The 12,936-nt window shown below is 35.3% G+C and overlaps 1 protein-coding gene across 6 annotated transcripts in view; it reads right to left on the bottom strand.

Annotated features, from left to right (window-relative positions):
- Nucleotides 1–12,560, bottom strand: part of cep170ba (centrosomal protein 170Ba) — a 30,799-nt gene extending 18,239 nt beyond the window's left edge. For 4 of the 6 annotated variants that reach the window (XM_051868447.1, XM_051868449.1, XM_051868451.1 and 1 more), the window contains exons 1-6: nucleotides 12,363–12,559; nucleotides 11,188–11,325; nucleotides 7,320–7,409; nucleotides 5,939–6,017; nucleotides 5,567–5,625; nucleotides 4,795–4,927 (exon numbers count right to left, since the gene is read on the bottom strand). In XM_051868447.1, coding sequence (XP_051724407.1) covers nucleotides 4,795–4,927; nucleotides 5,567–5,625; nucleotides 5,939–6,017; nucleotides 7,320–7,409; nucleotides 11,188–11,292 — 466 coding nt within the window. In that variant the 5' untranslated portion in view covers nucleotides 11,293–11,325; nucleotides 12,363–12,559. Of the gene's footprint in view, nucleotides 1–4,794; nucleotides 4,928–5,566; nucleotides 5,626–5,938; nucleotides 6,018–7,319; nucleotides 7,410–11,187; nucleotides 11,326–12,362 lie in introns of all 6 variants that reach the window. The other 2 variants (XM_051868448.1, XM_051868450.1) reach the window with 2 other exon arrangements.
- Nucleotides 12,561–12,936: the final 376 nt, after the last annotated feature.

Genomic DNA, 12,936 nt, shown 5'->3' with positions numbered 1-12,936 from the left:
TGACATGACATTTTAGAAATACAGAAAAAATAAAACCTATTTAAATAAATGTATAAAATTATAAAATGTAGGTAATTTAAAAAAAAAAAAATATATATATATATATATATATATATATATATATATATATATTAAATGAAAAAATAAACTATAAAAGAAATCATTAAAAATCAAATATGTGACTACTTATTTTAGAAATAAAGAAATAATTTAAAAAACTATTTTAATATTTATAAAATATATAAATTTAGGTATAAAAAAAAAGTACAAAATGTAAACATTTTAAACAAACAAAAAAGAAAAACTAAAATAAAATCGCTGACATTTTTTTAAAATACAATTATAAAAATGTAGGTAATTTTAAAAGTAGGTAAACTATAATAGAAATCATTGAAAATCTTTACGTGAATACTGATTTTAGTTTTAGTTTTTTAATAATTTAAAAAACTATATTTAAATATTTATAAAATATATAAATTTATGTACAAAAACCATTTATAAAATCTAAAAAATTTAAACAAAAACAAAAGAAAGAAAGAAAGAAAGAACCTCCTTTCACTGTTGAAAAGGAACCAAATTTGTTTTTAAACCCTATTAATGTCAGTGCCAGCAAACACAGCAGCTTGATTTAAAACCAAATTAAATGGTTGGAAAACGTTCCTGCATATTCTGCATATTTGGCCTGAAGCCCTCAGAGAAGCAACAGTAATTTAACAAACAACACACTGGCACTAGAAAATGAAGAACAGTCTCGACTCCACCCGACTCCATCTGTAATCAAAGCATCTAAACTGTCAGCTGCAGTGTTAATCTACCAGCCTACTGTCTGTCAGAGATAACCAGTCACGCTGGTTAAAGCAAGCCACAGCACGGACACTGTTGTCAGGGCGACGCTGTTTAATATCAACAAAGACAAAGATGGAGCATGCAGGAAACATGTCACTTAATCAGAGCAGGGAGCAGCCGAAAATCAGGACTAGCTTATTTGGAAAGTTATGGAGACACGTCACAGATGTTGACCCACTTCTGACCGAGGCAATCGAGTTTGGGTGGCGATACTATGTTTCACCCTTGATTTTAGACACACAGCAACATCCAAAGGTTCTTTATTGGCATTGATGGTTCCATGAAGAACCTTTAAACTTCCATTGCACAAAATGTTCTTTATACTGGAAAAAGTTCTGTAGATTTTTAAAATATTTTTCACACTATGAAACAGTGCAAATAGGACAATGCACACAGCCGTATTGCACCGTCAGCCCATTTCACGGTGCGGTTTCTCGGCCGCCACAGAGTTAAATTTGTTAAAGTGGACATAAGGCCATGAAATATGACTCACTGTCTGAAACAAAGCCAAATTTTGAGCACTTTTTACTGTATCAGTCTGTTTTATGGACCCTTAAACTTGGCAAATAGGACAATGCACACAGCCGTATTGCGCCATCAGCCCATTTCATGGCATGGTTTCTCGGCCGCCACAGAGTTAAATTTGTTAAAGTGGACATAAAGCCTTGAAATAGGACGCACTGTCCTAAAGAAAGCCAAATTTACAGCACTTTTTACTGTATCAGCCTGTTTTATGAACCCCTGAACTTGGCGAATAGGACAATGCACACAGCCATATTGTGCCATCAGCCCAATTCACAGTGCGGTTTCTCGGCCGCCATGGAGTTAAATTTGTTAAAGTGGACATAAGGCTGTGAAATATGATGCACTGCCCTAACGAAAGCCCAATTTTGAGCACTTTTTACTGTATCAGCCTGTTTTATGGACCCTTAAACTTGGCAAATAGGACAATGCACACAGCCATATTGCACCATCAGCCCATTTCACAGCGCGGTTTCTTGGCCGCCACAGAGTTAAATTTGTTAAAGTGGACATAAAGCCTTGAAATATGACACACTGCCCTAAAGAAAGCCAAATTTTGAGCACTTTTTACTGTATCATCCTGTTTTATTGACCCCTGAACTTGACAAATAGGACAATGCACACAGCCGTATTGTGCCATCAGCCCATTTCACGGCGCGGTTTCTTGGCCGCCAAAGAGTTCAATTGTTATAGCTTCTTCTTACTGGTACAGAACTAGGAAAAAAAAGTTAAATGAAATAAATAAAAGTAATAAAACATGATTCAGTCCCATGAGTCAGTTGGGCAGGACCAGGTCAGAAAGCACAGGAAGCTCAGGACAGAAACTTTCTCATGAAGTCATTCTGAGATTGAGTTTTTACTGTTATCCTTTCAAAAACCCATGCGCTTTAATGCTTTTTAAAATGTGTTTTCATAGGTAAACTACATACAATATTTATTTTCTTAATTTAGTAATGGGTTTAGTAGGTGTGTTTTGTTTTGATTGTTTTCAAATTCAAATTATGTTTTAATTTTTATTTTCTACATAATTATTAGCTTTTCATCCCCTCGGAGAACAACAGAATCCTGCTCTATGCCATGCTGTCCATCTGAACTTGGAAAAATCACATCATCTACAAACAGAAGTCGTTTTTACCGGATGATTCAGGGCTTCCAGTTCGCTCAGCCGTGAAACCTCTCATTTTCCCATGAGCAACACTATCCCTCTTCAAGATCCCTAAACAAACATGTCTCTGTTCATTCGCATTTCTCTATGCTGATGCTTTAATAGTTAGTGTTGGAGGTTTGATCAGATCACTAACCCTCAGTATGAGCTCTAGTAATAGTAATGACTGACTTAGCAAATTCTACTGCACATGAAGACAGACGTGTGAAGCACACAAGTCCAAACAAATCAAACGCACTCAGTGAGAGTCTGGTAGAGCGAGTGTGACGGTAGTTTAGCAGGGTTTAACAGTAATCCCCTAAAGGTACATGTTTAGTCAATGTGAAACAGATTAATCGAGTCCCAGTGTCTGGAGTCTTCAAGATAAAGAGAACGTTTAACATTACACTAATGGGTATTTTAAACACGAGTTAATGAAAGGGCAGAAAAGCCTTTTAAATCACTAACAGCCAGCAATATTCAAACTAGACTTGCACTTCCTGAAGGAAACAATAGCGACTGTTAAGGTAATTCAGCGAGTATGCAAATATTACAATGACATCATCGCTGTTGGTTAGATTCTGAACGCTGAACATTATATCAATCAATAATGATTTACAGACTTTAATCTTAAAATTTAAGCCAAGCAAAAAAAACACATGGCAAACCTACACTCTGAAAAAATGCTGGGTTAAAAACAACCCAAGTTAGGTTGAAAATGGACAACCCCAGCAAGTTGGTTGTTTTAACCCAGTGATTGGGTTGTAGTGATTGGGTTGTTTTAACCCAGCGACTGGGTTGTTTTAACCCAGCAAGTGGGTTGTAGTGATTGGGTTGTTTTAACCCAGCGATTGGGTTATAGCGATTAGGTTGTTTTAACCCAGCGAATGGGTTGTAGTGATTGGATTGTTTTAACCCAGCGATTGGGTTGTAGTGATTGGATTGTTTTAACCCAGCGATTGGGTTGTAGTGATTGGATTGTTTTAACCCAGCAAGTGGGTTGTAGTGATTGGGTTGTTTTAACCTAGCAATTGGGTTATAGCGATTGGGTTGTTTTAACCCAGCGATTGGGTTGTTTTAACCCAGCAAGTGGGTTGTAGTGATTGGGTTGTTTTAACCCAGCAAGTGGGTTGTAGTGATTGGGTTGTTTTAACCCAGCGATTGGGTTGTAGCGATTAGGTTGTTTTAACCCAGCGATTGGGTTGTTTTAACCCAGCGATTGGGTTGTTTTAACCCAGCAAGTGGGTTGTAGTGATTGGGTTGTTTTAACCCAGCGATTGGGTTGTAGCGATTAGGTTGTTTTAACCCAGCGATTGGGTTGTTTTAACCCAGCGGTTGGGTTAAATGTTTGCCCAACCTGCTGGGTAGTTTTATTTAACTCAACTATTGTTTAAAAATTACCGTATTGCTTGCTTAAAATGAACCCAAAGTATGTTGGAAATTAACATTTATTTATATTTTTAATACATGAACATTTATTAATAAGATTAATGAATAATAATTAAACAATAAACATTTATTAAATTGCTTATTAATAAATGTTCACCTTTTGATTATTATTGTTGCCTCTAGTAATTATGTGTCTGATTTTTAATTTCCAAACTATTTTGGGTTCATTTTAAGTCAGCCATACAGTCATTTTTAAACAATAGTTGGGCAAATATTTAACCCAATCGCTGGGTTTGTCCATTTTCAACCCAACGTGGGTTGTTTTTAAACCCAGCATTTTTTTAGAGTGTGTGACTGAAATTATCTAGAAAGTTTGTGCAAAAATATGAGATAAATAAATTTGAGGAATTTGCTATGGAAGTAATAAAGTGCAGAAATATCACATTTCATCTGTGGCTCAAAGTCAGGCATGGCACGGAAATAAAAATAGTGATCCGTCTTGTTGGCAAGAACTAGCTAAAAATATAACGTTTTATAAAAGAAATAGGTGATAAATTCATTCACAAGGCAAATCTTTGAAAGGATGCAAGTCTCATTTTTAAAGCCAACACGAAACAACGTTCAATAACCTATTTTACTTCTGTAATGTGACATTTCCAAATAAGTAGGGCTTGATTTTAACAATCAGAAATGATTGAATTGTGAAAAGTGTCTATATATAGATCGTTTGAGAGGTGGAGAAAGTCATTACATTATAATGAAAAATCATGAAGATAAACACTTATTTCTTTATAGTACTGATGAATCAATCACAATAAGACCAGAAACATGAATTAAGAAAGTTAATTTTGAATTAAGAGAGTCAATTTTGATTTCATGTATTTCAGTAGTACCGGTGATGTTTTTCCGCTCTGTTTTTTCGGATTTAGCACGTGGTGAGTCTCGGCGTTTCTCATCTGTCTGGATGTGCTTCTTGGTTTCCGGCGTCTCTTGACCCAGCTGAAGCTGACTGGTGTATTTTTCATGCTGGAACCCAGAGAACATATAAATTACATGAGCGATCTCTCAACACACAAATACTGTATGAAAAACCCACAGTGTTCAACAACCAATGGATCATTAATTAGCTCATGCCATTTCAATTATTCTGGTTATTTACAACTTCTTGTATATATGTATTCCTGTGACATGCTGCTAATTACCACACACAAAAATTAAAATCAACCTCTTATTTTTATCCGATTTCTTTCAAACTCAAATCAGTATGATGTCAAAACATGGCAGATGTAGATCTGTGAAAGGATTCTTGATGTCTTAAATACTGTTGCCATGGCAACATGTCAAACTTTAATATTGTTTTGGGGTGTTTTTGAGACTCTTAGCATGCTTCAAATTGCATGAAACTTGACACACACACATCAAAGATGTCGTCCAGTAAACATCGACAAAGAAATGGGAGGGGCACTATAGCGCCACCTTTTGACAAAAGAGGGGGGGTTAGTTTTGCCTAGTCACCAAACTCAGTACATATATTGGTCTCATCAAGCCGAACAACTTTCTAATTTACAGTCATTAGCTCCGACCAACCGGAAGTCAGCTATTTTGGTTTGAAAAAAAAAAAAAAAAAAGTCAGTCGTTTTTCCCCTTAAAATTTGAGAAATCTACCTTGAGGGCTTCCTCTGGCACTTTGTGTTGGCTCCTCTCCAGGATGTATATGTGTGAATGTGTGAACAGTCAAGAACAAACACACTTACGAAACAAACCATCCCACAATGATCAGAGAGAAAGGACACAACAGCGGGACAAAACTCATTCGAACTGCTTGTAGCATCATTTCTATCGAGCTGAGCACAACACTGTCCTGAACAAATCTGTCTCATAAACAAGAAAGCTGCTTTTCTGCTCATTATCTGCAAGGTTATTATTTCTCACGGCAGGTTTACTGGATTTTGCTATTAGCGAAATCAAAAGCCCTGAGTCAAACCACAACGGGCTTATATGCCCATTTTATTCCGTTTTGAGTTTGAGGAAGGATATCATATCCGAAGCGAATGACATCTGATAACTTCAGGGTGATGTACGTCTGATCAGGGATGCGAAGGTCATTCACGAAGGTCTGAGGAGACATGAGATGACAAAAAAAGGTTTTGTCAATGTTAAACGCTTCACCAAGACTCAATATAAAAGCAATACTGATAGTGAATCATGACTACACACACATATTCTTCAATGTTCATTTTTATACAAAAGTTTTCAAACTCAATAGTGAAATCAAGCATATAAAATCCATACTTGCATGCAGAAATTGAAGCCCTTCTTAAACATGAGAGCTGCTGTTTCAGTGTGATTTACACATGTTTTTCAAATAAATTTAAATTAAATTCATTTTCAAATTAGGCCCGTCACAATCATGAATTTTGTAAATAATTGTGATTTAATTCTGTTTTGTTTATGTCACTTACAGTGTAAGCCTAATACATTTTTTTTTACTTTAAATCATATATAATAAATAAAAATGATAATAAAATAGACCCACATGATTTACTTTAATGGTGTGAAAATTATTATGTATATAAAATTAACTATAATATAGTTTCATATATAATATATAAATAAATATATATAATATAAATAATATAATTTAATAAAACTATAAACATATTAATATAATATAAAATATATAATGTAATATATTTATATAATTTATATTATATATATATATTAATTTATAACATTAATAAATTATAATATAATAAATTACAATATATAATTTATTATATTATTTATATAATTTATATATTATATCGTTATATTATATTATAACATAATATAATAAATTATAATATAATATAATACAATAATATAATGCAGTCTGATTAAACCCATATAATATAATATATAATATAACATTTATCTAATTTATATTATTGTATTATATTATGTTATAACAATATAATAAATTATAATATAATATAATATAATTTATTATATTATTTATCTAATTTATATTATTATATTATATTATATTATATTATATTATATTATAACATAATATAATAAATTATAATATAACATAATATGATTGATATAATATAATATAATATAATCTGATTAAACCCACAAACCTTCATTTCGAATGAAGGAAGTCCTTTGACTATCTTTATGAACTTTACAACAGTGTTTTTTTTGGCAAAATGTGATTAAAATTTACACTGCACAATTATTGCGGTTATTTCAAATAATTGCGATTAGTTTGAAAAACGACGATTAGATACAGGCCCATTTCAAATGGTACTTTGTAAATTGCACCATTTGACCAAATTGCACTAATAATTTTAACCAAGAACAAGCAGCCCTATATAAAATCCACATTTGTATTTGTGCATGCAGAAACACGCAGAGGACGCAGTGAACTCACCCCGTTGAGGCTGCCCAAGTCTTTGACCAGGTGCTCGTCCGTAGACGTGTCATAGTTGATCACAGCGTGTTGTTTGTCCACACTGCGAGACTGCGAAGGTGCAAAGAACAGAAAGCAGATTAGCTACATGACCTTATCATAAAATAAACGTGCACGCAAATCCAATGTAAATGCTACAAAGGGCCAGAAAACAACCTTTAGTGTTAAAACGTCTGCTGATATATTTACACAGTGGGACAGAGTGGTTTAAAAGAACAGAAGGCCTGTCTGGAGAACAGAGCCATGGCCAAAGAGTGTGACTGCACAATATTATCAGCGTAGGAGGGCAGAAAACAGTCTTGTCTGTGGAGAAAATCCTATCAGTAAACTTGCAGATAAACATTTACATCTGGCCACAGGAAGGCACAATTACCCAGCATTATCAGAGTCAGCAGTCTTCATACATCAAAGCAGATCTGCCCACACTCATTTACAGCCTCATTAGTGAGCTGATGTCATTGTTCGGAGCCATCGAGAGACTCTGGGACTTCATTATAGTCTGCGCAAAATGTTCCGCTTATTGAATCTAACCGAGCCTCGGAGACCCGTGTTGAATGGGTTTATCTACGTAGGACATGATGCATTTGCCTTTTCTGTCATTTTTTACATGCATCATATGAATGAAAGTACACTAAAAATGTCATTGCATCAGATAACAAAACATTTTAAATGACTAATAATGATGCATCTTGAAAGAGATTTGAAGCAGCGCTCTGACATGGTTGAACGTACGCCAGAGTTCGCGGCTGGCGAGGAATGCAGCGGAAATTCATGAGCAGAGAGGGAGAGGCCGAGGTTTGGACGCATGAATAGACAGGACGAGGCTTTTGACTCGAGCAAACTGCTGCGGTGAGAGGGCCGTGCCGAACTAACCGCAGATGAACACAATCATATAAACAGATTCAAAACACTGCATTCTAGTGTCAGCAGAACAAGAGACAGAGAAAACAGAGCGGGACATTTGTTTGAGTTTGAGTTTAAGAGAAAGACTGTGTCAGTGTCAGTAATCGACCCTACGCTGAAGGTTACTGTTGCTCAGACTTCACAGCACGAGCTGTATGAATGAACTGGAGATTTTCGTGGAGTGTGCATTTCAGGGATAGTTCACCCAAAAAGAAAATTTATCCCATGATTTACTCACCCTCCAGCCATCGTAGGTGTATATGATTATCTTTGGAAGAGTGACCTCTGACCTGAGGCATGACGTATTGACGAACATGGAAACGCAGAGGATAGAGCAAAACAAAACACCAGTCACGAATTAGAAGTCTAAATTAGAGAAATATCGGAGGATTTCATTATAAGAGAAGAGTAGGCTTATGCTACTCCTACATCCTAAGGTGTCCCTCAGGGGTCTGTTTTGGGACCTATTTTATTTTTCTTGTATATTAATAATATTTGTGACAGGGTCAATGATGTGACGGGTCATTTTTTTTGTTCAAAGACCTTAATAATAATAATAATAAAAAACAAAGATGACATCCAAAGTATGTAAGGTAGTACAACTACATCTCTTTTATTGAATCCAAAAAGTTTTAATTATATTTTGCGACATATAAAAGGTATTTTAAAGATTTTGAAGTGTCAAAAGGTCATTTGGTTTAACCGTCCAAAGGCCAATACAGCCAATTCATTTGTGATTAAAATATCTTAAAATGTAATAAATGTATATATTTTTTATTCTGGCATGATTTTATAACATCATATATCAACATAGTGCAAAACGTTATTAAAATTATGTGTAGAAGTCGTTGCTTTGTTATGAGAAAGAATGTCCGGAAAAAATTATTTCATTGATGTCATTCGGAGTAACCGATATAAAGGGACCATTTTGGATCAAGTCATGTGGTCAATATCATGTGACAGGATGTGACATCATTCAGACACCGGCAAAGGACCACATGGTCATGAAGTAACTAACTCTCTCTTAACTATTTGAAAAATTCATGTTTTCACTTGATCATACACATGTCCCGAAACATCAGTTCATTCAGTTCAACCGCTATAAAAGAGAAAATGTTGTAATATTTTAAAAACTTGTACTAAATGTAAAATGTTGGATTGTCCTTTTTCTAGCTAGCTAGATATCAGCATTGTTTGAAAATATTGTCATTCGGGGTAACCAAAAGGGTCATTCGGTAAAACTGAAATTTTGGTTAAACCGAATGACTTTTTTGATGACAAATTTTGTCCATCTTGTAAAAAATGACAAAAGCAGTGTTAACTGATTATAAAAACCACATAATCTCATTGTTAACACTTGATAAATCTTCAAAATTAATTATATGATATGATTTGCTATATTTTAAAAGTTCCTCGGGTCGAACAGAGCTAGGCTTTAAATATAATGCTTCTTCTGCTTGGAAAAATTTACAGAACATCTTAAAGCTGACTATGCTTCCATCACCAAACGAGTTTAAGTTACTTTTAACAGATTGTGTTTTATCCTTTATCTTGATCTTTGATTGTGTTTTTATGTGTATTTGTATGTTTATATTATTGTAAAATTAGTTTTTTAACCTGGTTAAATAAAGAATGAATGAATTAATGAAATCCTTCGTCATACATCACGTCAGGGGTTACTCATTTGTTGCAAGTCGACTTGTGTAGGCCGTCTGCCGGAAGCTAGTTATTTTAGTTTATAAATATTTAAATATGGATATTTTTCTTACAAAAACCCATCGCTTTACTTCAGAAGGCCTTTATTAACCCCTTGGAGTCGTATGGATTACTTTTATGATGGACGGATGCGCTTTTTTGGGCTTCAAAATCTCGCCCCCCCATTCACTACCAGAAACAAAACACATTCTATGTGGAAATACCTCCAACAACTCCAAAACGTAAAGCGAGGCGAATCACCTTTATTTCTAAAGCGCTTTATACAAAACGGATCATTTCAAAGCAGTGTCACATTGATAAACAGGAAAATAACAACAGAATCGATGCAAACTTTAAAAAAAAATGAGACAAATTCTGCTGTAAAGCAGCTCTAAAAAAACAAAAATGTCATTATTCAGATCAATTCAGTTCACTGTTGATTCAGTTCAGTTCAGTAACAGTCAATGATGCAACGTTAGTGTTATTATCCATCTCAATTTAGTTCAATTTTGGTTCTCATCCGGTGTAGTCTTGTCAAAAGTACTGACCGCGATACCAACAGCGCTCAAAGCGTCACATTTTTAAAATTTCAGCACCGACTTGGTATCATGGTCGGTACTTTTGACAACACTAATCCGGTTTCAGGGCAGTTGAATAGATAGTATTAGTGAATATTAATCGTCTTTTAAAATAGTGATTACATCAAAAACATGATTTTATTTTTTTGCTTTGACACTGCAGCTGTGTGTGTGTGAGTGTGTGCATCTGTAAAAAGTGTGTATTAAAGTACTCCATGTGACTACAGTGGTTTATCCTCAATTTTATGACGCGAGTGCTTTGTTTGCTTTAATGTACTTTAATGATGTCTTCACTGCCTTTCTGAGGCTTAAAAGTGGTAGTTGCGTCGACTGTCAATGGAGGGACAGAAAGCTCTCAGATTTCATTAAAAAGATCTTCATCTGTGTTCAGAAGATGAACGAATGTCTTCTTACAGATTTGGAACGAAATCCCTTTAAAGCCACGGATCAGTAAGGCACTGCAGACACGTCCTATGTGAAAGCACAATGAGTGTGTGCCGATACGTACTACAATACATACTGCATACAGAGTATGTGGGAACCTGGCGTAAGGGTTTGGATTAGGCACTCAGGTGTGATGGGTAGGTTAGAGTAAGGAGATTGTGTCAATGAATGTCCTCACAAAGACAGATTGTGCGTGTTTAGTGTCTGACCTGTAGCATCAGTTCACAATCCTCTCTGCCCACAAAGATCATCTCACGGGGCAAACGGTGGCGTGTGCCGGAGCTGCTCACCAGGAACCACGACGTCACGCTCATCTTCAAACAGCTCCTCAAAACTCCATCAACTTCCTGCAGGAGGAAAATCATCCGTCATATTCTGAGAATTGAGCTTCAACTTCCTAATCATAACGCAGACTCGTGACAACACAACTGTTAAAACCATTTGAAACATTCTGATGTATAATATATTAAACACGCATATTTTATGATTTACATATTTGTAGTGAGATCATTTGAATATATGGGAACTTTCATTGAGGAACAAAGTTGTATCGATCAGGAATTGATTGTATGGAGGAAAAATTTATTTTTAACACCAGAATAGAGACAAACCCGGATGTGCGTTTGCTAAAATGGTGGATAAGGACTATTTGTCTATTGGTTAACATTATCCAACAGTCATCTAACAGCATTTAGAAAGAAAATGAGTGGATTTTGATTTCACATCGACTTTGAAATGGTGAAAAACATGAAATAGCAACATACACTTGATTTTGACAAACTGTTGAAGTTGTGACATAAAATGAAGGAGAAATTTTCTAGGTCAATTGTTAATTTGAACAGCCTCAAATCATGCTGGATCACATATAATCAATCAATCAAACTATAATCAATATGTCAAAGTGAAATGATCCTGGTTTGTGTTGCTGGTATCAAGGTAAAGTTGTTATAATATTCAGATAAGCAAGTTTTTTTAGTTTCTGATGTGTTTAAAATTGAATTGATCAGGACAAAGTTCCTTTAAAAGACTCTCTGACGGAATCTGTATGGAAAATAACACATTAAATCAGAAACAGACCAACATCTGTAAGGTGTACAGTGTAAAATAAACTATTAAAGCAGCAGAGACGGAATTAAACCCTATTAGCGACTAACAAACCTGTAAATCAACATTAATTAATATCAAACTGAAGAGTTCACGAACTATATGCGGATTTCCAACGGTAATCCAAACCTCACAGTCGATATTCCGCGTTCATGAGCCACAACTGCAACATGACAACACGAATAAAGCACAACAGAGCCATTTAAACATATAAACACACACAAAAGAGACTCAAACGAGGCAGAACTGATATCATTGTCCAGGTAAAACACTCACACACCTTCTTCAGTGAAGCTCCGGGCGGCTAAAGCTCAACAGGAAGTTTATTCCTGACATTCCCGAACATCCGAGCGCTTAACGACACACTTTACAACATCTAAATATGAGCTTAAGCCGTCTCCATCACTCCTAGAGGAAGTGAAATAATGTAGCTGGAGTTCGCGGCTGTTATTCCCGATATATTGAGACTTTTATCCGCCGTCCGTCCGCGCGAGAGTCTGTCAGAGTCTGTCAGGCCGGCGGGTGAGTGACGTCACAGCCGCCGCAGCGCCTCCACCTGAAACTCGAGCCAGAAAAACTAGATCCACCTTTAATTACTGGATTACAACATAAAAGCCTCTGTACGCGATTATATTGTTCAAATGCTTTTGTTGCATAGTTACATACAGAGGTTAATGTAGCATTCTATAGCACAAATAGTAGGCTATCTGGACACTAAAGTCACACTTAAAATGTGTAAATGTCATTGCATTCGATAAGAAAATAAGTGGAAGCAAGTGTTTTTAGATAAGATTCGTGCTAAAATAAACATATAAAGTATTGTGACACACACACACACACATACATATACGCGA

This window comes from Ctenopharyngodon idella, chromosome 17 (genome assembly GCF_019924925.1).
Source record: "Ctenopharyngodon idella isolate HZGC_01 chromosome 17, HZGC01, whole genome shotgun sequence".
NCBI lineage: Eukaryota > Metazoa > Chordata > Actinopteri > Cypriniformes > Xenocyprididae > Ctenopharyngodon > Ctenopharyngodon idella.
The sequence above is the reverse complement of the archived record's forward strand: the minus strand, read 5'-3'. Positions and strand labels throughout refer to the sequence as shown.